We start from the raw sequence: 26510 nt of genomic DNA on the forward strand, positions 1-26510 counted from the left end.
AATTGTGCAAGCAAAAGTGAATCCACTCTTCGACAAAACGCTTAAGTTAAACTGGGTCAAACGGTTATGCTCTAACTCGGATGCTCCATGGCAGTACATACCAAAATCGCTCCTAGTCGATGTTGGCGGTACAGAACTGTTAAAATGTAATTATGATTATAATCTCCTTGACCTAGACAACCATCTTCCTGCTTTTTACAAACAAATCATCTTTTACTGGCAAGACATCGCAACGGCCACACCTAAAAATAAAAGTGAGGTTCTCTCACAGCAAATCTGGAATAACCGATTTTTAACTGTGAATAAGAAAATGGTATTCTTTCCTCATTGGTATCAAGCAGGAATAAAACAAATCTCGGACCTTTTTGATTCCTGTGAGGGCCATTTCCTTCCATTTAATTCTTTTTGCAAAAAATTCAATGTAAAATGTAACTTTTTACAAAATTACAGCATTCTTTCTTCTATTCACCAAAATTGGAAGAAAGTATTGCAAGAAGGTTCCAAAGACCCAGTTACGCCTCCCACCTCAATCTGTTGACTGTCGTGCCAGACAATATACAGTACGCTGCTTAACCTTGAAGATCTACCTCCACCAACTTTTGAGAAAAAACTTTTAGCGTCTGGCGTCGAGAAAACTGACTTGACTAAAATCTACCTCCTACCATTCAAAGCCACGAGAGAAATTAAATTGACGATGTTCCAATACAAAATCAGTCACCGAATTTTACCAACGAATAGCTTGTTACACAAAATGAGAAAAGTTGTCTCGCCCTCCTGTCCCTTTTGTCCTTCTGAGTGTCAGACCCTGTGGCATTTGTTTATAAACTACATGCACGCAAGTTCTTTTTGGAATAGATTCCAGGATTGGTACTCAATCTCTAGTAATACGAAACTGCTGCCGTCAGAACTAAAGGTTGTGTTCGGAATTATTCGCTGTCACACCTACTGTTTAGCCCTCAACCAACTCATTATTTTGGGTAAATATTTCTTATATGTTAACGCTTTAAAAACCATAACGTACCAATTCGATGATTTTGTCTCACTTGTGTGCGAAAAAATTAATTTAGAAAAATATATTGCTGTCACTGGTAATAAGGAGAAAATGTTGGAAATTTTTTTGTCTTTATAAAATTTGTATTGTGTCCTTTTTCTTCTCAACTTTTGTATTTTGATTTGTTTCTTTTCGCTACCTATTTATTTAATAATCTATTAAATTCTAGAAAATTAATACCCTATGTAGTGTAATTAACAAACAAAATTCGTATTAGTTACTCGAACAATTAACATGCAAACAATAAAGTAAGTAGATCAACTGTAATTCAATTTGATTAGTGTAATTGTATTGTAATATATGTATTGTAAGTAGTGCAAGTTAATGTAGTGTAAGCATCGTGTAAGAAGTAAGTATAATGTAAGTACATATGTAAGTATAATATATAGAAAAAAATAAAAATAAAAATAAATTTTTAAAAACAAGTGAATCCACGCGGCTTCTAGGTAGATCTACAGGTCCTTTCTTATCAGAAATAGAGAGGTAATTGTCCTATGATCCGCTCGAATGAGGCTGCCTGATACGTTTAAGCTTTCCCATTGCCTCTTTTCTGGGTAATGTATGGATATTATAAGGAGAAGTTACATGCTAATCACTTCTGGGAGTTTAAGGGCTAAGAAAGCTGTCTGTGAACAAATTTGTTGCTCCTTATTGTTCTTCTTTAGGATGGCAGTACCTTGCTTCATCAGACGTGCATGGCGGGTCAATTGGACGCCTCCAATGCTCTGATAAAGAAAGGTGTCCTTCTACTCATGCCTAATAAGGTAATGCGATATCCTATTTTAGATATTACTGGCTTTCACACGTAGGGTGCACTTTGGTCATGTCATTACGGTACCCGCAACTTTGCTCCCGGGTTCAAGTTTAACACTCTGTCAGAAAAATACGTGGATCTGGGATCGGTGGTCCCGAATTTAACCCTAAAACGTGTTCAGAAAAGAGACTCCTTTTGACAATTTTCCATTCCATCAACAATTTTTATGTGATTCATTCAGATATTTGCTTTTTACAGAGTGGGGGCTTATGTATCCACGAGGCGGCGAAGAAAGGTCACTTGGGTTTGGTTAGAATGTTGATCGAAAGAGGAGTTCCTGTAAACGTCCAGAACAAGGTGAGAATAACGATCACCTTTTTGGCTCATTCTTTCAATAGGCTGTTCATCAAGACAAGAAAACTCCTTCAAGGTTCTTTTCTTTAACCTTTCAGTTATAGCGGTCAGACACGACGTAAAAACTGCACGGGAGAGGGGTGACTGTGATAAAGCACACAGTCTTCCTATGAGCAAAAGATCTTGAGATCGAAATAACTCTTTTTTAGATCAGCAACTTGAACTAATCTGAAGTCTATTTTTGTACAGAGGGATCAACGTGAACGTAAAATACAGTAAAGTAGTTTAACTAAGTCAGTTTATTTTGGTGATGTAATCAGCTGTGTTTACCCTTTATATAACGGATCAAGACTTTAGTTCACCATAAAATGCTACGATACTATGATGTGAATCGTGTTCAGGGGTCATAAAGGATTGCTCGAACAAAGAATGAAACATATTGATAATCGTTTGGTGGGTTAGACAAAGTCCAAAGGAACGAGGACTGTTGACGATAAGGAAGATTGGCACTGATTGCAAATAATAAACTGAAACAATTCGGATAATTTTTCTCAAAATTTACAGACCTTGACTTAGATATTTCTACGTTTTAAAACTCCTGGAATCTTAAGAGTCTGGTAAAAGAATCGTTAGTGGTTTTATAAAAAGCGTTCATTCTTGGCTTCACTCTTCTTATGTTTGACAGCGTAAATACACTCCACTTCATTTGGCTTGTCTCAGTAAGAAACATCAAGTTGTGCAACTGCTGATTGGACACGGGGCGGATGTCACAGTTGACGGTGGTTTGGTAAGGCTTTATAAATATTTCTGTTACTTTACAGCGCCACTTGGTATCGAAATACCAAAACCAGAGAAATCACGCTCAATCAGAGGAAAGGAAAACTTCACTGGGAATCAATTAGATCCCAGAGCAGAAATATGTAACCGATCAGAGGCGCGGAAAACTTTGAGTGGTCAAGTTGGGATAGTTCTTCATTTGATTGGCTGTTAGGCTGGTTTGAAATTTATCACCAATCACAGAGCGCGGGAAAAAAGCGATACCATTTCAGTTCCCGAAATTATTTTGGATACTTAGTTAAAAATTTTCTCTGAATTTCTTTGCTAACTTACAGTTAGGTGTTTTGTTCATCAGTTCAGGTTTGAATTTTTGAGATTTCATTCACACTCCACAAGAAAGCCGGCACTTTCTGTCAATGACTTTCTCGGGCATGTTCTGACACCTATCTTCGTTTGTGATTTTGTACTGAGATAAGGCATGTTGGCCTGGTTTAGTTGAAAAAGAATTCTTAAATTCTCAATATTGGAATTTTAGGCGAAAGAAACTCCGCTACATATGGCTGCAAAAGTTAAAGGAGGAGAAAAAGTTGTGGACGTTTTGATCAAAAGTGGAGCTGACCCAGACTCTGCAAAGGACGTAAGTTTCTCATGAAAATGTGAAATTTGACATTCTATTGAATGGTTTTATAACGTAGTCTACTATAGTGAAGTGACCGTTGATTATTTGATTGATTTACGCACAATGCAAACTTCCCTCCCCCCACCCCCCCCCATCCCTTCCTCTTAGCGCAGATCACTGCTGTCTTCTTCATGAACACAACAACAGACCATTGAGAACATGGTGGATATGATTCAATAAGAGCTAATTACATATCTGAAAACAAACCTGTGGTTTTCATTCACAGAACGGCGAGAGAGCTCTTCATTTAGCTTCCAGATGCGGGAATTTAGAAGTTGTAAATATCCTTTTGCGAGAAAATACTGAAGTGGCCCGCCGTAGCAAGGTATACTTAAAGTTAGCCTATACTCTAAGAGGTTAATCCAACCAAAAGTTTTTCTTTTTTAATTTTGTATCTGATTGGTTGAGATAGTGGCTCGAGTTTCCTGGACCAATCACAGAGCGAAGTGAAGTAAAAACAGAGCAGTCCCGGATTACTCTCGGCACTCAATTAACCCTTAACACCCTAACATCAGTATGCATTTTCTCCACACTGCTTTCTATACATTTCTTATGGTACTGACAAGGAGAATTCATATAACAATCAAGAGCTTCTTTAGTTGGTGATCATCTCCTTTATTCTCATGACTCATGTTCGTTTTAGGGGCGATACTGATGAGAGAAATAATTACTAATCACTCTTTTAAGGGTTAAAAACTCTCTAAAGGACTCAATTGTTATTCTGTTGCAGTCAGGAGACACCCCTCTTCATTTTGCCTGTCAAAATGGACACTTTCAAATAGTAGAGGCTCTGATCGCGCAACTTTTTAGGGACAAGACGTACCTTCTCGCTCGTTTGATTGTTAACATACCAAACAATGTAAGTTTGTGGTAAACTGTAAGGACTCGATGTTATCGCATAACTTTGAGAAATTCTCTTAAACCAGTGGAGGCTTCCTTTTTGCACCATTACTCTAGTATTCATAATCTCCACACTGATCTCCCAACATTTCCTGGAGAATTTGTTTGAGAATCAGGAGCTTCGTAAATTGGTGATCATCTCCAATATTCTCATGACCTTTACATTTAATTTAAGGGTGATTCTGAATGGAGAAATCAGAGGCCAGTCACTCTTGGGGATTAAAGGTTTCACTGATCCAAAACCAATTCCTTGCATTGTTTGCCATGCATTTCCTGTAATTTTGGCTTTAAGAATTTGTTCCACAATCCAACAATCAGTTCTCCTGCTGATGTAATTTATCCTCCACTTCACCTTTCTCCGTAAAAATATTTTGATGTTGTAAGGAGAAATTCCTCTTTGATCACATCCGGGCGTGAAAGGGTTAACACGTTGCTTTTCTCTCTAAGCTTGGAGTGACTGCTCTTCATTCGGTGGCTGGTATTCCTGAAGGATCAGCGGGCACAGAGGATCTTGTTAATACCGTGCAGATTCTTCTTGATCATGGTGCAGACCTGACTTTTTCAACTTACCAGGTAATGCACAATGTTGTTGAGGATAGTAACCTGGAAGAATTGTTCGTTAATGTGGTGAGCAGGCCCTCGTTATTGCTGGACGAGTGTTCCTTCGCTCGTAGAAGAGTTGCGGGCCTTGAACAAGAGAACCGCCATGAAGTCTGCAGCGAGGGGTCTGCCACGTACTCATTACTAGTGCCAAACCCCTAGCAGAGCTCACACCGACCAGGCCTCGACTTTTCATGCGGAATTCCAGCTTCGTTGGTGTCTGAGCTTTGTCGTCATGTATAATTTTTTTTTCTAAGAAGAACTACACTACACGTGATGGCAACTTTTATCAAATGTCTTCTTTCTGTGTAGATTCTTTTTACTCCTTGTTTTAATTCATTTTCTTTTCGTTTTTTGCCTAATTTAGAAAAGAGAGACACCCCTTCACTGGTGCGCACGGTCAGGAAACTACCAAATGATTGAGAAAATATTTACTTCCCCAAAGGTTCCAGAGTACATCAAACTGAGTATCATTAACAAGACAACTGAGGTAACTAACACAATACTGGGCACGGAGCAGGGCGGACTTTTAATTCTGATTTCCTTGGGTGGGACATAACTGTCTGGCTGACCAATGGGGACAACACGTAGACAAGAGGTGGAGGGGGCATGGGGTTGGAGGGAAGGGGACGGGGGTTGGAGGCAGTGGGTGGGGGGAAGTGGGTGGGGAGCAGTGGGTGGGAGGCAGTGGGTGGGGGGGCAGTGGGTGGGAGACAGAGGGAGGGCTTTTACTCCAAGATCCTACTTAGGCTGGTAGTTGTACATTCAATTAAACTAATAACTATTAGCATGAAATTACTTGGAACTATTTTAAACTAAAACCATTCCATCAAATTCACAATGTGTAAAACTGTTGTATTTTTAATGAATGAGATTTTTTATTTTTAATGTTATGTAGAGCGGAGCCTCTCCACTGATGATTGCCTCACAGTATGGCAAGCTAGAAGTGGTGCGAGCACTTTTGCGTTTTCACGCCAGAGTAGATGTTTTTGACGAGGTATCAAGTATTCTAAATAATTTTTAAGTATGAAAATTAAACTTTAAAAACTACTACTGTGGGATAAACACAGTATCTTATAGTTGCCCCTCTCACTTTAAAGTAAACCAAGACGTCTCTTCAGGAAGCTTATTTTTGGTAACGTGCATAAATACTTTTAACTTAAGTGAGACCACAACAGCAAGGTGATATAAAAAAACAAAATATCACAAGAAAAATGATGGAGTTGAAAAAGACTGTGTATAGCAAAATTTTATGTTCCTCATGTGAGATGGTACATGTGCTTGAAAATGCCACAGAGAGTAGCACGAAACATCAAATTTGCCAGGATTTTTTCTCTTCTTCGGGAAAAAGATGTTTGCGGTTCTACATGACCGAGATTTCTTCTAGTAACGAATTCTTGCGATTTTGTTCTGAGGGAGCAGAACAATGACAAGAAAAGAAATATTTGTCATAATTTTTTTATGTATACAGTATACATGTATACAGATGGGATCTCTACAGATTGGAGCTATACGATTGGATGATTTATTTATACATGTTCGGAGAGTGCGCGCGCATTGAAAATTCTCGTTCCTTTTTATCTTAAGGTGGGTGGCACAGCGCTCCACTACGCTGCATCCAGAGGACATGTGGAGGTTGCACGTGAACTGCTGAATTACAAAGCTTATGTGAACGGCAGAACCAAGGTTTGTGCAAATAATTTGTAGTGATTTAAAAGGTTTAACCTCCACATCGCGCCATCAACCACCACTCATGCTAAATTCGTAACTTTGACTCGTTTTTTTTACTTTTCTCTAAAAAACGTTTTCATATACTTTTTTAAGTATTTACCATTTTAATATGAAGCCTGAAATCATATAAACTAGTATACTTACAAAAACTGAGTATAAATTAATAGTTTCACAGCGTTTTGCGAGTTTCTGATGTTAGTTGCGCACAAAATTAGGAAAACCTAATATTTGTGTCTGGCGCAAACGACTCGAAAATGAGTTTGGCCATTGAGTACCAAGAAGTCTAAAAGTTGTGGTTGGTACGGTGGCTTTGTAGTCAGCGCGCTTGACTCCCTCAAATATTCCATGGTGTTTGCTCGATTTTTAGTCATTAGCCTCCTTTAAAAGTATTTTTTTCTTCCGTTTATGTGTTTTATTTTAATCGTTATTTATGATGAGAAATCACAATTTAATGTAAGGATTCGATTCAATTACCTTCAAACGTTGATTCAGATCAAACGAACGACTCAACGTTGCATCTGTTAGTTAGAACGTGACGAACCAAAAGGCCAAAGACAACAAAAAAAAGGAAATGGTTAGGCACATCGATTTCCATATTCTCTGCTTTCAACAACTTTCATAAGCTTACTTATGATGGTCAGTTATGGCTAATTGACGTTTGAACACACTTGTCACGGTCCACCAAGAAACGACAGTTACTGAAACTAACCGTTAACATTTAACCGAATTGATAACCTCATATATTGGTCATTAATGTTCTCTTTTCAGCCAAATGTCCGTTATTCAAGCGATAAAACACGCAAAGACAACACAGAAGATTTGCCTGTAAGGGCTCCATTTGCATCTTCACTGACATATTCCATCCATGAAATCTTCCTCTACATCATCTATTTTTGCCTTCAATGCACTCTGATTAATGACCTTGTTACACTCTATCAAATAACTTGCTTAAGCAGAAATAAAATTAAAGCATTGCGTCTCGTTTTTGTAAGAAAGTTTATTGTAATGAAGTATTTTTCGATTAAGTGTCGTAAAAATCAAAACTGAAATTTTCGCGACGGCCAATCAGACAAAAGGAAAATGTGAAGAGCAGCCAATGAGAGCTCATAGTAAAAGCGAAGCGCGGGAAAAAAGCGGGTAACCAACTCACAATTGGGTTTAGTTTCGAATCTGATTGGTTGAGAAATGGCGCAAGTTTTCTGGAATAAACAAGAGGCGAAGTAATAAAAAGCAAAAGCAACTCTTGATTACTATCGACACTTAGTTGAAAACTGCTCTCTGATAAAACATTTCTACCCGCAAATGGCCTCTGCTTTGCTTTCCTCTGCATATTTACGAGTAAATAGACTAATAAACAAACAAACAAACAAATGATTAAAGAAGTAAATGAATAAATGATTAAGAGATAAATAGTTAAATGAAGGAATAAATAAACGGATAATTCACAATTTCTACATACAATATCTTAATTAAAATCAAATTTACTTCGTGTGTCGTCGTCTCGCTATCAAGAATTGCCAGGTTGGTATGAAAACATATTAAAATGCTGAAGTAACTTAATTCTAGAAACTTTAGTCAACGAGTACAAAGTTCTTATCTTCCACTCATTGGTTCATTGATTAATAACATGTTGATTAAAATAAAATTAAAGTTTATTCGTGTCTGAACATAAACGATATGTTTTGGGCCTTGTCTGAGTTTCAACTGATTCGTTAAGTAGTTCGTTAGAAAAAAGCACCAAACACCGTCTTTACTTCTCTGTAATTAACCCTTTCACTTCCAAGATCTCAGAGTAATTCTCCTTACTGTCAGCCATACAATTCTTATAATGTTGGTTCGGAGAATTTGGTATTGGACCATCGAGTGATATTTTTCGTTATTCTCATCACTTGACATTGTATTTATTAATATTGTAAGGAGAAACTCTGTCTTGGTCGCTTACATAAGTGAAAAGGTTAATTCTCACCTTCCACTTGTTGGTCATCTCAGTCTTAGAAACGTCTTCGCACAAATCACAAATCAGATTCACAAATCATACCCTATTGTACTGGTTTAGGTCTTTAATAACGTGTGGACCTTTTTTTTCAGATTGGTACGACTCCGCTTCACATGGCGGCCGAGAAGGGTCACCCAGAATTTGTTCGTGTGCTTGTTACCAAGTACAATGCCATTATCGACCCTCTGACAGTGGTGTGTGTTGTTTAAACGTATACACCCTGGTTATCAATAGGCATATTCTCCATACTGTCTTTCATACATTTCTTATGGTTCTGACAGAGGGAATTCGCTGAGTCACCCATCAATAGACTCTGGCATTGTTCTCGTGACCCTAATGATTAATTTAGCAGTGATGCTGCTCACTTAAAGGGGTAAATGGTGAAAAGCATCATTGTCAATCGTCTGGAATTTTCCAGATGGTGATGAAAATATTTTTCTATCATAAAGAGTTGGAAACTCCTTATGGGAAAGTTCTTAATTGAATGTCTAAAGTAATTCCAATTACCTGTCGAACTCCCTGCCAACAGATTGCACTTTTGAATTATTTCTTTAGCGTACCTGCTGCCTTTTCATAAATACAATAATACTGATTTTTTTTCCATAGGAAAAGAAGAGTCCTTTGCATTTAGCAGCTGAGAATGGCAGGCTTCAAGTGTGCAAGGTTCTACTGGATTTACGTGCAGATGCTAACGTGACAGATAGTGTGAGTTTTTTCGGCTAAGTACTTTCCTTCGATATTCCGAGACCACAGCTAATGTCACTGAGACCCAACTTCTGGCCAGCTCGGTTATCTAGTCTGAGTCATTTCTGTTTAGGGATAATTGTCTTCTATACACTAGTGGGGCATTTTATTTTCCTATAGGTCGAAAATTCAGTTGGAGTGTTTACAAAGACCTGCTGTAAATTTTCCAAAAATGTCACTGATGACCAGAGTTATTGACAAGAGAATAACCGAAAACTTTAACCATATTCTCGAACGTAATTGTTTCCTATCCTGAGCCCAATTTGAGCACCAATTGGAAAGTGTACACGACATACCTGAGTAATTAGACATGTAAACTCTGTTGTCACACGTTTATCCTGGGTAGCTGTCGCATTTTTTCTAAAAATATTTAACTAAAGGTTATTTTTTTTCTCTAATTTTGTCATAGTTCTGATTAATTGGTAACTCGGAGGACTTTGTGTCTTCCAATTCGTTCTGTAATCATACTCGTAATTAACAATACACTATTAATCACATGTATGGTGACAGATCGAATTGGACGTTGCTATAACTTATAATTGAGGGTGGAAAGTAATCCAAGATTGCACTGCATATGCTTCCTTATGCTATGCAGTTCATTAACTTATGCAACCGTTTTGACCTATCAAAAGTGAGACTCAACCAAGCGGGTTTTCCCGCGCTTAAGGGAGTTTATCCTTTACACCTTAACTCTAGTATACATATTCTCCATAAGGTGCTCTACATATTTATTATGGTTCTGCCTTAGAGAATTTGTTTAATGATCAAGTGTTTTTTAACTTTAGTGATCGTTTAGTTTATTTTCATGACCTTGATATTCGATTCAGCAGTAATACTGAGAAGAGAAAATAGATAATTTCTCTTGGGGTGAAAGGGTTAGGTGTATACCTTTGATTTGATCGGCTGTTGGGATTACGGTGTTTTTTTGGTTTTTTTGTTGCTTTTGTTGTTGTTGTTTTCTTTTTCGTATTTTCTTTTTTTTTGTTTTGTTTTGTTTTTTTCTACGACACCTAATAGAAAAGCACTTGATATCACACAAATAAGATTTATTAATGTAATTACATGGCTTTTATCCTGAACAGAAAGACATGATTCCTGTACATTACGCTGCTCTAAATGACAGGGAAGATATCGTCGAATTATTTTTCAACGTGAGACCCGACACCATGACACAGATTAACGCGGTGAGCTCAGGAAAACCCCTCGTGTTTGTTTACTTGTTTGTTTTGTTGTGATTTGTGCGACTGTAGGTAACGAAGGTGCGACTGACTTGGCCTCCGTCAAATATCTTTCAAAATCAGATGAAATAAATCATATTTTGAAAGCCAATTTTTTGCCTCACTCCCGACATGAGGTTTCGCAGTTCAATCCCCAGTAGCACCCAACTTGTATCGCGGAGGCCCGGGTACGAATCTCGTCGAATTCTGAATTTTTCAGAATCCTTTTCTATAATAACTTAAATTGCAGTCCAACTGCGAGGGTCAATTCTTGACTCAATTATCTCTTTCGTTTGCTTTTTCTTGTCAGGAGGGACTTAACGCGTTGCACATCGCCTCCTCAAATGGAAGTCTCCAAGTTGTAAGGAAACTTGTTAAGCTCGACTTTGCCAAATGTTCATCAGATAAGGTAAGGATTTTTCATAACCCTTTAGCACTCAAAAGAGATTAAGATACAGCTTCTCCCCTCAATATCCATATATTATCTAGCAAACAGATAATGAGAAGTACTCAGTTATCAGGTAATATTTGTCATTTTTATCTAGTTCCAAATTCTTGCAACTAATTTACGACAAAATGTGTTGCAACTGGAAGGGAGAATTAACAATCAGATCTTGGGAATGAAAGGTTTCAAAGAAAGAGTGAACCAAATTTTATTTGTAAATCTCCCAACTAAACATGACAGTAGACGGATTTAGGCTAACGTGTTCACATTTTGTGATGCCACACAACTCAGACTTTACAATTTTTCCTTTGTATCATTTGTCGCATGTGGAAGACTGCACGGAAGTATGTACGAACAGAATACTTGCAGCCTTCCATCACATTATCTGGATCTAGGGATAACAAGGACAGATTTAAACACACTAGCCTAATTGAAGTTATCTAGTTCTTGAACAGGAGAACATGTAGTTTGTAAATTATTCTTATTGATTCTTGTTAAATTTTGTTGTTGTCTGTGTAAACGAGAAAAGGGTACCCAAAAAGCCATTCCCATGAAAAATGGCGGGAGCATGGAAAGTTCTTGGCAAAAGAGGATTTCTGATATGAACAAAGATATTGTCTAGGTTATTCTATTAAGACTGCGATGCCGAAAGCAGAATGTCAGTATACACTATAATCCCTGAATCAGACGTTAAGGTCACTTTATGCCCCCCTTCCATTCTTCACATACTACTGCTGTCAAGGTTTCCTATCAATCTCCGGCCCTTGATTAATTTGTCGCGTATATCAAAGAAACTACCTTGCTAAACAGTTTGTCTCAAAATCTCTTGTCCTGTAGGGCGTCTTGTGCAAACCTCTTCTGTTGGCTGCTCGCGGAGGCTATAAAGACATAGTGGAATTCTTGCTTCAAAATGGAGCTTCACCAACTGAAGAAGACACGGTAAAAACACCCTCATGTATTGTCCTGTTTTCAATGTTATGAACTGCCAGTTTCACGTCATGATAAATAAAACCAAGTTAAGCAGAGAGGTACTAAATTTAAAGCATTATCAGTTAAGCAATGTAGGATGTAAAGCAAAATGAGGCAACAAACTGTAGTATTTTCCTCTGTTGAACGCGAAACGGGCGTGAGAAGTTCTGGGTAGCGATCACATTAGTTACCTCTTCAGAGAAAAAGTTAAGTTCCTTTACTCCATCATTTTCCAGCCGCTTCCGTTGTCGCCTCTAGTGTTGAATAAGAGAACATCTGATGTGTGGTCATCCACCTTGAGTTTTATTCAACTCGCTGGTTCCTAACTGCACTTTGAGATTAGCTCCTAACTTGTGGCTTCATAGTTCAGGGTAATTTAGCATTATCAACTGAGTTGATGACGCAAATTGGCCACAGTATGTAGTTTCAAACCTGAGGTTTCGAGCGTTAGTCCTTCGTCATTTGCTCCGACGAAGGGCTAAACGGTGGCCAATTTACGTTATCAACTTGGTTGATAATACTAAATTACCCTGTTATACTCTCCAACCGACGCAGCATCACAGGTTCTTTAGAAACTAAACCCCTTGCTTCACAGATCGGTTGGTAATAGAGCCCAACCAGTTTCTGGGAGGCCTAGGTTAGAATTCCGTCGAAGCCCCAAATTTTCAGGCCTCTTTTCTGCACTGTCTCTTATTGCAGTTTATCTGTTAAGATCATCTCTTTGCGTGCACCGCACTTTGGGATGCTCTGTGGTGAAAGATACATATTTTGTTTCATTCATACTTGTAGGAGGGCAACAGTGTTCTACACTTAGCCGCCAAGTTTGGTCAAGTCAAAGTTATTGATATGCTATGGGGGAAAACACCTCTTAACCGAACCAGTGTTAAGGTTTGTAAAAGTTTCTTTCCATTCCTCTTTGTTTTTTTGTGATGTTCCTTCAGGAGACTCTTTGTAAGTTAACCCTTAAAAAACTCCCATGAGTAATCAAAACAATTTTTCCTTACAATATCAAGCAGGCAAGTAATGGGAATAAAGAAAAATATCAATTAGGGGGTTTTTAGTTGATCCAATACCAAATTCTCCTAAGTGACATCGTAAGAATTGTATGGCAACAATTGTATAAAGTAAGGAGAACTTCTAACAAGATCTTAGGAGTGACTGCATTTAGGTTATGAAATGTCTGAATTTTTTTCCCTTTCGAGCAACACCCCGCTCATGGGTCTGTTCTCACAGGTACTCTTTGTGGTGGTGATCACCTGAAAGTGTCACTGGAATTTCCCTTTTTTCAAGAGTTGGTACCTGAAAGTGGCTAAAAAATACGACATTCCTGTGGAATTCAACCATGTTCAATTCCATGTTAAAATTCCCCCCCTCCACGGGCCCCCTTCGCGACATGTTGCGGTGGTAACCGGCAAGTGGGTTGTGGTTAGTGATGTAATTTGTCAAATTTCTTTCAGAATGGAATGACAGCCATTCACGTTGCTGCCTTATATGGTCAGACAGAGGTTGTGCAGGAGTTTCTCACTAGGGCCCCTTATTCTGCCACGCTCGTCAGTGAGGTGAGGTACCAATAATTGTTACTCATCGTTGTGTGATTTTCTTAACTTTTCTGCAAAAACTAACCGACTGATGAGCCAGAAAAATAACGATCTTGGTCTCCTTGTATGATAAATTGTTTGATGATTTTCAGTTTGGTGAAACATTTTGTGCATTTTTCATGTATGATGTTTTTCATAAGTCAGAAAACAGGCACCTTAAGCGCTAAAACAAAAGCAGTCACAACAACCAATCAGAACAAAGGGCATACCAGAAGAAGCCAATTAGAACTAAAAGTAATCACGTGGGCCTGGAGAGCGGGAAAATGTGTTCATTAGTCGCGATTAGTTTTAGATTTGCAAGTGATTGGCTGAGAAGATGACGTGTGTTTTCTGGACCAATACAACCCGGATTTCCCTTGACACCCCAATGAAAAAATCCTTTTAAGATCTATTTAATATGCTCTTTTTTTCGGCACGAAAAAAGAAAGGATGTTAGAGTTTCTAACCCTGTTGCAACATAGCTCTTCAAAATCGGATTATCTCTTATTTTTATTTTAGCGTCCAGTTCAAGCCGATGGTGAAGACGAAGACGATGACGTGAGCACTTTTTTACTTTGTTTAGTTATCGTTTAATTATTTACTTCTTTGAATTGACAATTTTGTATAAAACTTATTAAAAGTAATATGGAAGCCATCCTCGCAGTTATGAACACTACTTAACTATTAGTGAAAGTAAGGCCTGAAAAAAATTCATTTCTGTACAGGATTTGGACCCATGACCTCTGCCATACCGGTGCAGCACTTCACCAACTGAGCTAAAAAGCCAACTGGGAGCTGGTCATTTTGTTGGTTCCGAATAAAGCCTCGAAGGGGTGAATAAATGACTGCAAATATAGGAAAATCATGTATATGAACTGCGGTTGAAGAAAATTTTTTTTCAGGCCTTATTTTCACTACTACTTAAGTAATGTTCATAACTGCGGAGATCGCTTCCATATTCGTTTCTTCAACCGAAATTCACACCTAAGATTTTCATATATTTACAGTCATTTAATCAAAAGTAAAATTCAATTTAAAAAGTACGGCAGTACTTGGCTTCCATACCTCAAAGAAAGTCCACTGTCTCTACTCAAGAAAATTCCAATTTTTCTTTTTTGGTAAGAGCATAAAGTTTCTCAGTGTATGTTATACTGTTTTTTATTTCAGTATGGTTTTACTTCTCTTCATCTTGCGGCTCAAAATGGCGACAACACTCTGGTGCGGGCCATTACCAACCATCCTGGTGTGCGAGTGGACACTGTGACTGGCAAGGCGGTAGGTTGAATGCCTTCTTTTGTTCAAAACCCTTAATACGCAAATGAATTCAGAGTGACTTACAAGGGGACATCTTTAAGATTTCCCCTCAAAACCACACCCAAAAGTAGACGTGGTGAGCAAGGCCCTCTGACAAAATTTTGTATACTTGTTCATTCATTCATGTATTCATTCAATTCTAATCCGTTTATTTCTTTTCCTAAGCTCGTGATGTTCGGACGATTTGTCAGCGAGACAAATTTGATTGCATTGAGAGAAGGGAGACAGTTAATTTGTTCTCACTTAAGATTATCAGTGTATCAAAAGTATGCGACACGACAGAGCACGTGCCCCATGCTTTTAATGACGTGGTTCAAGGTCCCTCTGGCTACACGCTTTTCTCTTCTTTTCCATCTTTGCAGGGTCGCACAGCACTCCATATAGCATCCATGGAAGGTCACATTGAAGTAGCCAGCACGTTGATAAGTAAAGCCTCAGCTTTACTTCAGCTGACGGACAATGATGGTCGAACACCTTTACACCTCGCCTCTGCTAATGGCCACAGGGAGCTGCTGACGATCCTGATTGGCCAGGGAGCTGATATTGACTCCCAGGACAACGTATGCTAACTATAGATCATTATTTTGGGAAATGCACGACCTTAACTCCTTCCTTATCCAAAGAAAAACATCGTCAGAGTTTCTTGTTAAACAGTCTTTAACGAAAGTCGTGTTTTTGGGTTCTCTTTTTTTCAACCAACGGGACAGGCTAGAGGGTCTCGTATTAAAGATATGTGATTGTTTCTTCCTAGATGGGTAATACGGCTCTACACATTGCCTCCGAAGCTGGTTATATTGCGGTGGTAAAAGTGTTGGTGGAGTATGGAGCTTCGCCTTTGATCGAAAACAAGGTCAGACGTAAGGAAATTATGTTATCCCTTTTAGAGGGACTCAGCGTTTCTTGTAGAATGCGAAAAACGCTCATTTGCTCATTTGCACTGCACATTCCAGCCTCAGTTCATCATATTTGTCATCTTCAGTCCATGTCATTTCTCTTCCTTTGAACACACCTTTTTTCTTTTTGCTTTACACTCATTTCTCTAATTTTAATCTACCAAAAAGAACTGTATGTTAAAATTTTTCCGTTTTCCTTCTGCAACCATTATGAAAAATTCAAAGCCTTCAATCTAGTGTGGAAGCGCGGTGGCTTCATGGTTAGTGCGCTCGACCCCGGATCGAGTGGTCCGGGCTCGAGCCCTGGCCGTTGTCATTGTGTTGTGTTCTTAGGCAAGACACTTTACTCTCGCAGTGCTTATCTTCACCCAGGTGTACAAATGGGTATCAGCAGATATGCTGAGGGTAACCCTGCGATGGACTAGCATAGGGGAGTAGCAATACTCCTAGCCGCTTCATGCTAATGAAACCGGAGTTAAGCGCCTGCCCCATGGGCCACTTGGACCTGTATAAAGGCTTACTTTTTTCCAATCTAGTGTTCACGACCCTTTTCCTTTAACATTTATTTGATACAGTTTTTGACGCTACAATAGTGCTTTTGCACTTATGATGGACCGCTGACCGATGTCGATAGTTTGAGGCGTCGATATCTAACATTTTGGTGTCGATTTTCCTCCAGGCTGAAGATGTACCTATTTGTCTGGCAGTGAGAGAAAGACACCTTGGAGTTTTGGATTTCCTACTCAGTCAAAGAGTAAATCATGAACGACTTCTGAGCAACAAAAAGGTATTTGATGGCTCTAACGTGTGAGTAAGAGACCAGTCATCGTTTATCACCTGGGAGGGAGGGAAGGGAGGGGATGGTGGATTTTGTAAGGATCACATGGTTTTCAGCGGGAACTGAGGTAGATCAGCCGTCACTAACTGAGTATGAATTGAGGTCTGTAGAAAATTGAATGCCAATAATGGGGGATCAACCAAAATCCAAGAAGGTCCTTTGTACACCTAGAAAATATATTTTAGGAACTTTTCAAACAGAACATATCAACCATAACAATAAAATTTTTTACGCTTAACTTTTAACAATAAGTCTTAACGTGCTTAAGAGTGAGTAGTAACTCCTGTGGATCACATAAGCCACGCGACGTTGATTTTAAGATTTATTGCAGGTTTTTTTCCTTCATTGACCAACACTTTTTCCGAATAGTTATTAGTGATTTAAACCTTTAACACCCAGCATCTCATTGGTAATTCTCCGTAATTTCTGTCATGCAATTCTTATGATGTTAGTTCAGAGAGTTTCGTATTGGATCAACTAATGATCCCCTAATTGATATTTTTTAAATTCTCATCACTTGTCTTCCTGATATTATATTGATATTGTAAGGAGAAATTCTCTCTTGGTCACCTATGGGAGAGAAAAGGTTCATTTCTGGATCCTTGATTTTTATCTTTTGTTTGTTTGTTTGTTTTGCAGTTTTTGCTGGACCTTGTGATTTGTTCTCGTTCATCCAATTGCAAATCTTTGATGACCTTTACTCTCAGGTAGATTTATATTTTAGGTTTGTTTAGTCAGTGGTTATCTTATCTAGAAAGCGAAAAGATAATAATTTCCAAGTACACTCTAATTTTTTTTTTTACATATGGATGTATAATTTAAAAATACTACTGTTGTCTTCGTCCAAAATGAAGTGCTCGCTCTTCTTAGTATTTTAACAAATATACAGAAAACTTGATTGTGATAGTAACATAAAGCTGTACTATGCCAAGGTCCTAGTTGAGCTCCGGTGAAAATAGACGAATTAATGTGGGGGGCTAATTAAAAAGGCTCCTTGATACACTAACATCTCGTTTCAGCGGAGGAGCATTAAAGCTCTTAGTCGCTTCATGCTCAGGAAACCGGGATAATCTCTGGCATCGTGGTCTTCTCAGCTCGTATGTCTTACTACGCTCTACTGTTACAGTTTCTGAAGGGAAAAGCGATAAAAACTGATGATAAAGTTTTGTCTACTTTATACTAATGGTTTTGAATACACATCTTCTTGGGGGTATTTTCCTCTGGTTCAAATTCGATTGAAAATGTTTGTGACCTTCCAACCTGCACTGTATGAGCACATTTTGTATTGCCACGCATTTACTTTGAAGTTTCATTATTCATTTCATGTATTTTATCCACTTTTACTTGTAGGTAAAGTAAGTACTAGTTACTTGCACCCCTCAAGCATGTAATTCTTTCTTCCTCGTCATGTTTAGATAAAGGATACTGCTAACTTACCTACTTAATTACTTACTTAAAACGGGAAAAACAAACGAGGTGACGAACAACTGAGTATACGCGAACGTACAAACCAACGAAAGCGTCATGTAAAACCGTATTAAGTGATAACTAGGTTGCGCGCTTGCAGGTCTACAACTGTGGTGAAGCTGCGTAAACACTCTCATTCCCATTCCTCTAGCAGTTTCGCCGGCCAAAACCCAGCTTCTAGCTACCCAGGTTGAGTAATCAACAGGTCGAAAATGTTACTCCCGACAGAACTCCTTGTAAAAGCCAATTATTAACTCAATATCTTTTCTTTTTTTTTTTCAGTGCACCAGCCCCTGTGCACATTTCATCGTTCCTGTCGCGTCACTACCGCATTGAAACTACTAAAAACAAAGAACACGCAAACGAGCTGGAATTGGCCAGCGGTTTCTGCGAAACCGTGGCAAAGGACCTTATCAGCATCTCATGTGCCGAGGATTCTGGAGCAGTGCTCAACTCAATTGACGGTAAAAATGTGGCGTTCCTCGATTTCCTGATCGAATGCGAGCTGAAACAGTGTGTTTCGCATCCTTTGGTTCAGCAATATGTCACTCAGATCTGGTTCGGTGACCTCAAGTGGGAGGACTGGAAATTCATGGTTTTGTTCCTCGTGGCATTCTTGTTCCCGCCCATTTGGGTATACCTCTCACTTCCGTTCAAGAACAGGCACCGCAAGATCCCCATCATCAAGTTCATCTGCCGGCTCATCTCTCACCTCTATCTTATCCTAATTCTCTGTCTGACGGTGGTAGTGCCGTGGAACCACGACGGTAGCGACCTCTTACCCCACTGGTACGAATACCTTCTATTCATGTGGATCATTGGTATGCTCCTGACTGAGATTAGTAGCGAACGGGAACGTAGCGGGCTTGGATGGGTCCCTACCCTTGTGATCTTCTTGGTACTGTTTGGCGAATTACTTCGAATGATTGCAATTGGTTACGATGGTGAAAAGAGAGTTGAAATCGTGTTCGCGCGGGACCAATTTCTGGGCACGGCGCTGATGCTAAATGGTCTGCAACTTCTTCAGTTCTTGTCCATTCACAGGTTATTTGGTCCTTGGGGAGTAATCATCGGTCATCTCGTTGTCGATGTCCTTCGTTTTCTGCTCATCCTGACAATATTCTTCTCCAGCTTCGCGTTGCAGCTCGCAGCAGTGTTTAAGCCATTGGAGTTGAAGGCTGCCAACGACACGGACCGCGGTGCGATCTCAGCAAAACCTGCAGTTCCCTTTCTGAAAATCGTGGAACTCCTCTTCTTTGGTATCTTTGGACTGACAAATCAAAAAGACTTTCTTTCAGACGATAATGTGCGAGCGAAAGACATGTCTAAAGTGGTGTTCGGACTCTACAACGTGCTTGTAATAATCGTCCTAATCAACCTCCTGATCGCCATGATGAGCGACACCTACCAACGGTTGCAAGTCGCGTCGGATGTGGAGTGGAAGTTCGGACGAGCCAGGCTTATCAGAAACATGGAACGCGAGACCTCCAACCCAACGCCGATAAATCTCTTCTCAAAGCTGGTCCATGTCATCAAGATGCTGTATAGGTCTCGCTGCAGGTGCCGAGTGCAAGAGATTGCTGTGCAACAGGACGACAACAATGGCGTATGTGACACTCAGAGACGCCGGCGGTTGAGCTTCACGGATGAGGCCATGGATGAAGATGCTTATCAAGAATGGAGTCTAATCCAATCCGTTGTCGACTGGGACAATGTCGTTGAAAAGTTTCTGGATTCCAGGGGAGAGAAAAGCTCAAGAGAAAAACACAGGCGGACACGAAAGGATCAAAGACGAATCATGCAACTTACCAAGTCGATAGATTTGTCTGGAGCCACAGACGAAGCTCGGGATGATAAAGTTCTCAATCGCGTCGCTGATGAAGCGGCCATCAGAATGAATGTTCTTAAATCCTTGAAATTGTAACTAATGCAGTACGTAATGTTTCTGACAAGAAATTCAGGTTCGTGATCAAGCAAAGGTTCTCAGCCTTGACTCGTCCACTCAGACACTTTTTTAAGTGTTAGAAACCCTTAGATTAGCCCCCTAGTTTATATTTCTTCTTTGGTTTTGCTTCTAACTGTCCTCTGAACAACTTGTCGTATTGTGCGTTTTGAATTGTGGTTATCAAGACAGTCAATTTCACGACGCTGTTCAAGGGTATCTCTTGCATTCATTTTTTTTATCTTTTATTTCATCTCTTACGTGGATATAAAAGGACTGCACATATACAGTATTGGAAAATTGACTTATTATTTCCATGAAAACTTATAGTGGTTTGATAGACGTGAATGATACCGTACAGTGTTTAGATGAGGAATATGTGTGAATCACACCCTTGCGGTTTTTTATTTACTGTTCTTGAAAAACAGAGTAGACTCAAGAACCATGAAGAAAACCATGGCTGAAGAAACTGTTATTGAACAGATCAAGATTCAGTTTCGTAACTAAATATTGCAGAGTTATTTTAAAGCTACAGGCTTATTTATTTATAGATGTACAAGTTGTTTAAAGCCTCATAAAGCGCGAGATTTGGATATGCAATGTGATGCGCGAAAGTGCCTTTCGTCCATCTTTAGTGTAAAAAAATAAGTTGAAATAAATTGTTTAAACAAAAGAAACAATCAGAACTTTGGTTTTAAGTTGTACTTTCACCTAGAAGTTATCTTTAGAAATCACTTTTAAAAAACGTGTGATTTTTTTCACTTACAAATGGTCACGTCACGCATTTAATTTACTCGGCTGATCGTTTTGCTTTCTTTTACGTGTTTCGTTTTGCGTTCACTGACGTATTTCGTTTCTGTGTTCATTTTTGTCTTCCGTTGCATATTTCCTTCGTTATCCGTTAACGATAGCTTACATTGTTGTGTAATTCATTCTCTCCATTATGTGTTTCATTCTATGCTTAGTGATGTGCGCTCTGGCATATTCTGTGACGTGTTTTCTATTGTTCTCTGTGGTCTGCTTGATATTTACTTACGTATTCAGTTGTCCACCGCGTCCTTTTGTTTGCCCACTTTATGAACCACTGTGAATTCACGAAGACATGCACGGTTGTCCATCAACTTGCGAACGTGTTTGAATTGAATGGAGTCACACTTGTGATTCACGGGAAACAATCATAAAATAGGTGGTGGAAGTCATTCATCATCCTCACAAACTGAGAGGAAGAGGCCTAAAAAAAAATGAGTCAAGTCGAAGGTAAGACAAACCCACTTCAGCTCTCGAGATATAAGTAGTAATCCTCTTTTCTGGCTATTATACATTTCGCAGCTGGCCAACTTGCGCACCTGTAGTTTTCTCTGTCGTGGCATTGATACATCAGTATCGTGAGCACTTGTTGTATTCCTACCACGCGATTGGTACAGTAGCACCTTGCGCACCACTAGTTTCCTACGTCATTTGATAATTATCAAGGTTTTTCGAGCTCTTCCAATTTTCTTTTTCATTTGATTGTTACGTTAGTATCCCGCGTACTCCTGGTCATCTCTCTCTTTGTTATTGTTACATTACGATCTCCCTCACTTGTAGTTTTGTCTGTTATTTGATTTTTGGATTTATATCTCGTGCACTTGTAGTTTCAAGTGTCATGTACTTGTTTTGTGTGTATCTCGTGCACTTGTGGGTTTCTCTGTCATTTGATTATTGCGTTGCTATCTCACGCACTTGTAGTTTTCCGTGTCATTTGATTATTGCGTCAGTATCTCAAGCACTTGTGGTTTTCTGTGTCACTTGATGATTGTGTAAGTGTCTTACGCACTTGAGGTTTCTGTGCCACTTGATTATTGCGTTAGTACCTCACGCATTTGTGGTTTCTGAGCCACTTGATTGTTACGTTAGTATCTCGCGTAGTAGCTTTCTGTGTCACTGATTCTTACGTTAGTATCTCTTGTGGTTTTACGTGTCACTTACTGTTGAGTTAATAATATCTCGCGCACTTGTGGTCTAATATGTCACTTTATTATTGCGTTAGTATCTCACGCACTTGTAGTTTTCTGTGTCATGTAATTGTTACGTTAGTACCTCGCGCTTGTGGTTTTATATATCACTTATTGTTGCGTCTGTATCTCGCGCACTAGTAGTTTTCTGTGTTACTTGATTGTTGCGTTAGTATCTCGCGCACTTGTGGCTTTATGGGTCACTTAAGAATTTGTTCATGCTTAGCGTGCGTATATCGAGTTATGGATGCCTGCGGGAAGTTTGGAGAGCGCGAAAAATGCGTAAGAGTAGCTCGAGGCGCAGCCGAAAGCAACTCTAGCTTTTTAGTGCTCTCCAAACTTCCCAAGTGCATCCATAACTCGATATACGCACAGCTAAAAGTATGAGCAAATTCTTTTATAACAGAGCGACAATGAGGATCTGCGCGAAGTAGCCTTTTATTGTGATAGAGAGCAAAATTCTCACAACGCACAAAAAAAGTAAACAAACGTCCCTATTGGCTGGTCAAAAACACGCAACATTTTATACTTTGGTTTGAGCGAGAACATTTGAGCCAGTTAACCGATAACAGTGAATGAAAAGCACAAAATCTACGGGTAAAATGGAGAAAATCAAAGCCAAATGAACTCAAGTGACACTAAAAAATGTTTTAAAAGTCAAAGACCCGAAGTTATCAAGGGTTTTGATGGTTCAAAATAACGTTTACGCTGCCGTGCAAGGTGCAACTGGAGAAGACAGGCTGCAGGAAACTTGCAGTTTTCTCCTGGGCAACCACCACACTATTATTTTGACGAACAGTTATGGCTGCAGCAGAAGACTCAGGTTGGCTGCGAACATTGCATTGCTCACGTCATCTTATTTACGCACGAGCGTGCGCAAATAAAGATTTTGTTCATAACGGCTCAATAGGAATTATATAGAGCAAGCACGCGCGCTACGTTATAATTTATTATTGCGTTAGTATCTCGCGCACTTGTGGCTTTCTGTGTCATGCAATTGTTACGTTAGTATCTCGCGCTTGTGGTTTTATGTGTCACCTATTGTTGCGTTAGTATCTCGCGCACTTGTAGTTTTCTCTGTCATTTGATCTTTACGTTATTACTTCGTTCACTGGTAGTTTTCTGTGTCATTTGGTTGTTGAGTTAGTATCTCTTTACTTGTAGTTTCCTCCGTCGCTAGATTGTTGCGTTAATATCTTGCGCACTATTTGGTCTGTCAATTGATTGTTGTTCTAGTATCTCGTTCACTTGTAGTTTCCTCTTTCATTTGATTGTTGTGTTAGTATATCGCGCACTTGTGGTTTTCTCTGTCATTTCATTGTTGCATTAGTATCTCGTGCACTTGTAGTATTTTGTGTCACGTAATTGTTGCATTAGTATCTCGCGCAGTTGTGGTTTTTTTCTGTCTCATTTGATTGTTGCGTTAGTTTTTGCGCAATGATAATTTTGTTTGTCATTCGAGTGCTAAGTTCTTAACTTGGTCACCTTTACTCCTATATGTCACTTCATTGTTGCGTTTCTATCTCGCACACTTGTAGTTTACTTTGTCAATTGATTGTTGTATTAGTTTCTCGTTTGTTGGTATTTTTTGCGACTAGATTTTTGCATGATTATGTAGTGCACATATAGTTTTCCCTCTACCTTATTGCCACGTTAGTTTTCTGCGCAATTGAAGTATTTTTAATGATTATTCGATTAAGACGTTTGCATCTTACTTACTCTATATTTTTTTCTGTCGTCTGATTCTCAAGGTTGCAACACGCACAATTTCATTTTTGCCTGTTAATTGATTATTACATTTGCATCTTGTGCTCTGGTAGTTTCCTTTGTTATTTAACCTTTTTATTCTTTATAGTGTTCTTCGTCTTTCGATTTTTACGCCAATATGTTGCACACCAGTTTTTTCTTCGTTTGCTATGTCTGTTTATCCGGTTGTTTTTCTGTTTTAGGTATCAATTTAAGTCTTTTAAAGATGATCGGTTCAGATTATTAGTCAAAGTAAAATTTGTCCATAGGTTGTTTCTAAAACTTGGACGCAGTATTTTAAGGGCAAGTCCCTCTATTGTATTCGAATGATCCCCCTTATTGGCATTCAATGCTCTGTATTTTCTCTTTTTATACTCTGTTAGCGACGACTGATGCCCCTTCCGTTCCCTTGAAAATCATGTGATGCTCCCCAAGATCCTTCGAACCCCCTTCCCCACCCACCTTAGGTGAAAGTTAATAACTGGTTCCCAACGATTAGCTTGACTTCTCGTCCCAGGGTTCTCCCCATCGTTTCAATTCAAGATGGCGCGATTAGGAGTAATAAGATGCAGGACTCCCAGCAGTCTTGTCGAGTGTTAAGATGCAATCACCGGCCATGTTGCCAAAGAAGAAGAGAAGAAGACTCTCAAAATTCTTGTTCTATGGCATTTTGCAGAGGTTTGTTCCTTGTTTGAAGTTTTTGAAGCGACTAAAGTATTTTGATTACTTCACGCTAATCTTGAGATACTTAATATTCACTCTGTTTTTTCGCTGGATTCGGGACACGTGCAGGATCTACACAGCATACTCTTTAAAGGAGAAACATTTTCTCGCTTACAGTATCACTTCGTGAGAAATGAGAATGTGGAATACGGAGAATATATTGCTGATATTAGGATGCAAAGGGTTAAATAGATATACAATAGTTGTATCTTCTAATTTTGTTAGAGTAAAACATGTTTGCCGTAACTGATTAAATGACCAATGTTCAGACTGCGGACCCTTTCACCCTTAAGCTTGCCCAAGAGATATGTATACTTCTCTAAGCAATCTCAAGATATTATCCTGAAATAAGGTGATAAGAAAATACAAGCTAATCAGTTTAACCCTTGAACTCCGAGATCAAATTTGTAATTCTCCTTACTGTCAACCATACAATTGTTATGATGTTAGTTCAGATAATTTAGTACTGAATCAACTTATTATCTTCAAACTGATATTTTCCTTTGTTCTCATCACTTATCTGGTTGATATTGTGTTAATATTGTAAGGAGAGATTCTGTCTTGGTCACCCATGGGAGTTAAAGGGTTAAGGGTTTTGTAGCAAGACAACACCACTTTCCTTCTTTCTTTTTTTTTTTATCACAAGGAAATGTATTGTAAGGACAGAGGAAATTGTTAGACAGAGTTTAGGAGTTAAGGACTTTTCACAGTTTCCTATGCTAAGGGATCCTCACCCTGCTAAGATAATTCATTTTTGCTGGTATTTCAAAGTTAATGAAGTCTGATTGACTAACTGTGTCATCACACGACTGAGCAACTGATTGACCTGACTTACTTTGTGATTACATTACTGACTGACTGACTGACTTACTCTGTGATTACACTACTGACTTAATGATTGACTGACTGACTTTGTGATTACATGACTGACTGACTGACTGACTTACACCTGTAGTCTGTGATTAAATTACAGATTGAATGATTTAGTGACTGAATTACACCTGTACTCTATGATTGCATCACTGACAGAGTGACTGACTTACACCTGTACTCTGTGATTGTATTACTGACTAAGTGACTGACTTACACCTGTACTCTGTGCTGAGTACAACTGACTGAGTTTCTTTTTTCTTTGTAACTTGATGTTTTGATATTCATGAGTGGTGGAAGAGCCCCCAAGGGGAAGCTATTCATTAAAGTATTTCTGTATGTATGTATATATGTATGTATATAGTGACTGACTTGCACCTGTACTCTGTGATGATATTACTGACTGACTTACACCTGTAGTCTGCCATTGCATTACTGACTGAGTGACTGACTCACCAACTGAGTGACTGACTTGTACCAGTACTCTGTGATTGCATTACTGACAGAGTGACTGACTGACTTACACCTGTACTCTGTGATTACATTACTGAGTGACTAACTTACACCTGTACACTGTGATTACATTACTGACTGACTGACTGAGGGACTGACTTGCACCTGTACTGTGATTGCATTACTGACTGACTGATTGACTTGCACCTGTACTTTGTGATTACATCATTGACTGACTGACTGAGTGACTCACTTGAATCTGTACTCTGATTGCATCACTGACTGACTGACTTACACCTGTAGTCTGTGATTACATTACTGACTGACTCAGCAACTAACTTGCACCTGTACTCTCTGATTGCATCACTGACTGACTGACTGAATGACTTGCACCTGTAGTCAGTGATTACATTACTGATTGACTGACCAAGTGACTGACTTGAATCTGTACTCTGTGCATTACTGACTGACTACTG

The 26510-nt window shown here is 39.0% G+C and overlaps 1 protein-coding gene across 8 annotated transcripts in view; it reads left to right on the forward strand.

The window, feature by feature from the left end:
• The window catches only part of LOC131798590 (serine/threonine-protein phosphatase 6 regulatory ankyrin repeat subunit B), a 46958-nt gene extending 26050 nt beyond the window's left edge, over window positions 1-20908 (forward strand). For 7 of the 8 annotated variants that reach the window (XM_059116263.2, XM_059116266.2, XM_059116264.2 and 4 more), the window contains 25 exons: window positions 1717-1815; window positions 2064-2162; window positions 2845-2946; window positions 3472-3573; window positions 3842-3940; window positions 4346-4474; window positions 4963-5088; window positions 5483-5605; window positions 6014-6112; window positions 6703-6801; window positions 7615-7671; window positions 8935-9036; window positions 9449-9547; window positions 10669-10770; window positions 11114-11212; window positions 12086-12187; window positions 13007-13105; window positions 13675-13776; window positions 14314-14352; window positions 14962-15069; window positions 15471-15668; window positions 15860-15958; window positions 16681-16788; window positions 17479-17546; window positions 18589-20908. In XM_059116263.2, the coding sequence (XP_058972246.2) occupies window positions 1717-1815; window positions 2064-2162; window positions 2845-2946; window positions 3472-3573; window positions 3842-3940; window positions 4346-4474; window positions 4963-5088; window positions 5483-5605; window positions 6014-6112; window positions 6703-6801; window positions 7615-7671; window positions 8935-9036; window positions 9449-9547; window positions 10669-10770; window positions 11114-11212; window positions 12086-12187; window positions 13007-13105; window positions 13675-13776; window positions 14314-14352; window positions 14962-15069; window positions 15471-15668; window positions 15860-15958; window positions 16681-16788; window positions 17479-17546; window positions 18589-20230 (4101 nt within the window). In that variant the 3' untranslated portion in view covers window positions 20231-20908. The remainder of the gene's footprint in view (window positions 1-1716; window positions 1816-2063; window positions 2163-2844; window positions 2947-3471; window positions 3574-3841; window positions 3941-4345; window positions 4475-4962; window positions 5089-5482; window positions 5606-6013; window positions 6113-6702; window positions 6802-7614; window positions 7672-8934; window positions 9037-9448; window positions 9548-10668; window positions 10771-11113; window positions 11213-12085; window positions 12188-13006; window positions 13106-13674; window positions 13777-14313; window positions 14353-14961; window positions 15070-15470; window positions 15669-15859; window positions 15959-16680; window positions 16789-17478; window positions 17547-18588) is intronic. The other variant, XM_059116268.2, reaches the window with a different exon arrangement.
• The last annotated feature ends 5602 nt before the right edge of the window (window positions 20909-26510 follow it).

The sequence above is a fragment of the Pocillopora verrucosa genome, chromosome 2 (assembly GCF_036669915.1).
Source record: "Pocillopora verrucosa isolate sample1 chromosome 2, ASM3666991v2, whole genome shotgun sequence".
NCBI lineage: Eukaryota > Metazoa > Cnidaria > Anthozoa > Scleractinia > Pocilloporidae > Pocillopora > Pocillopora verrucosa.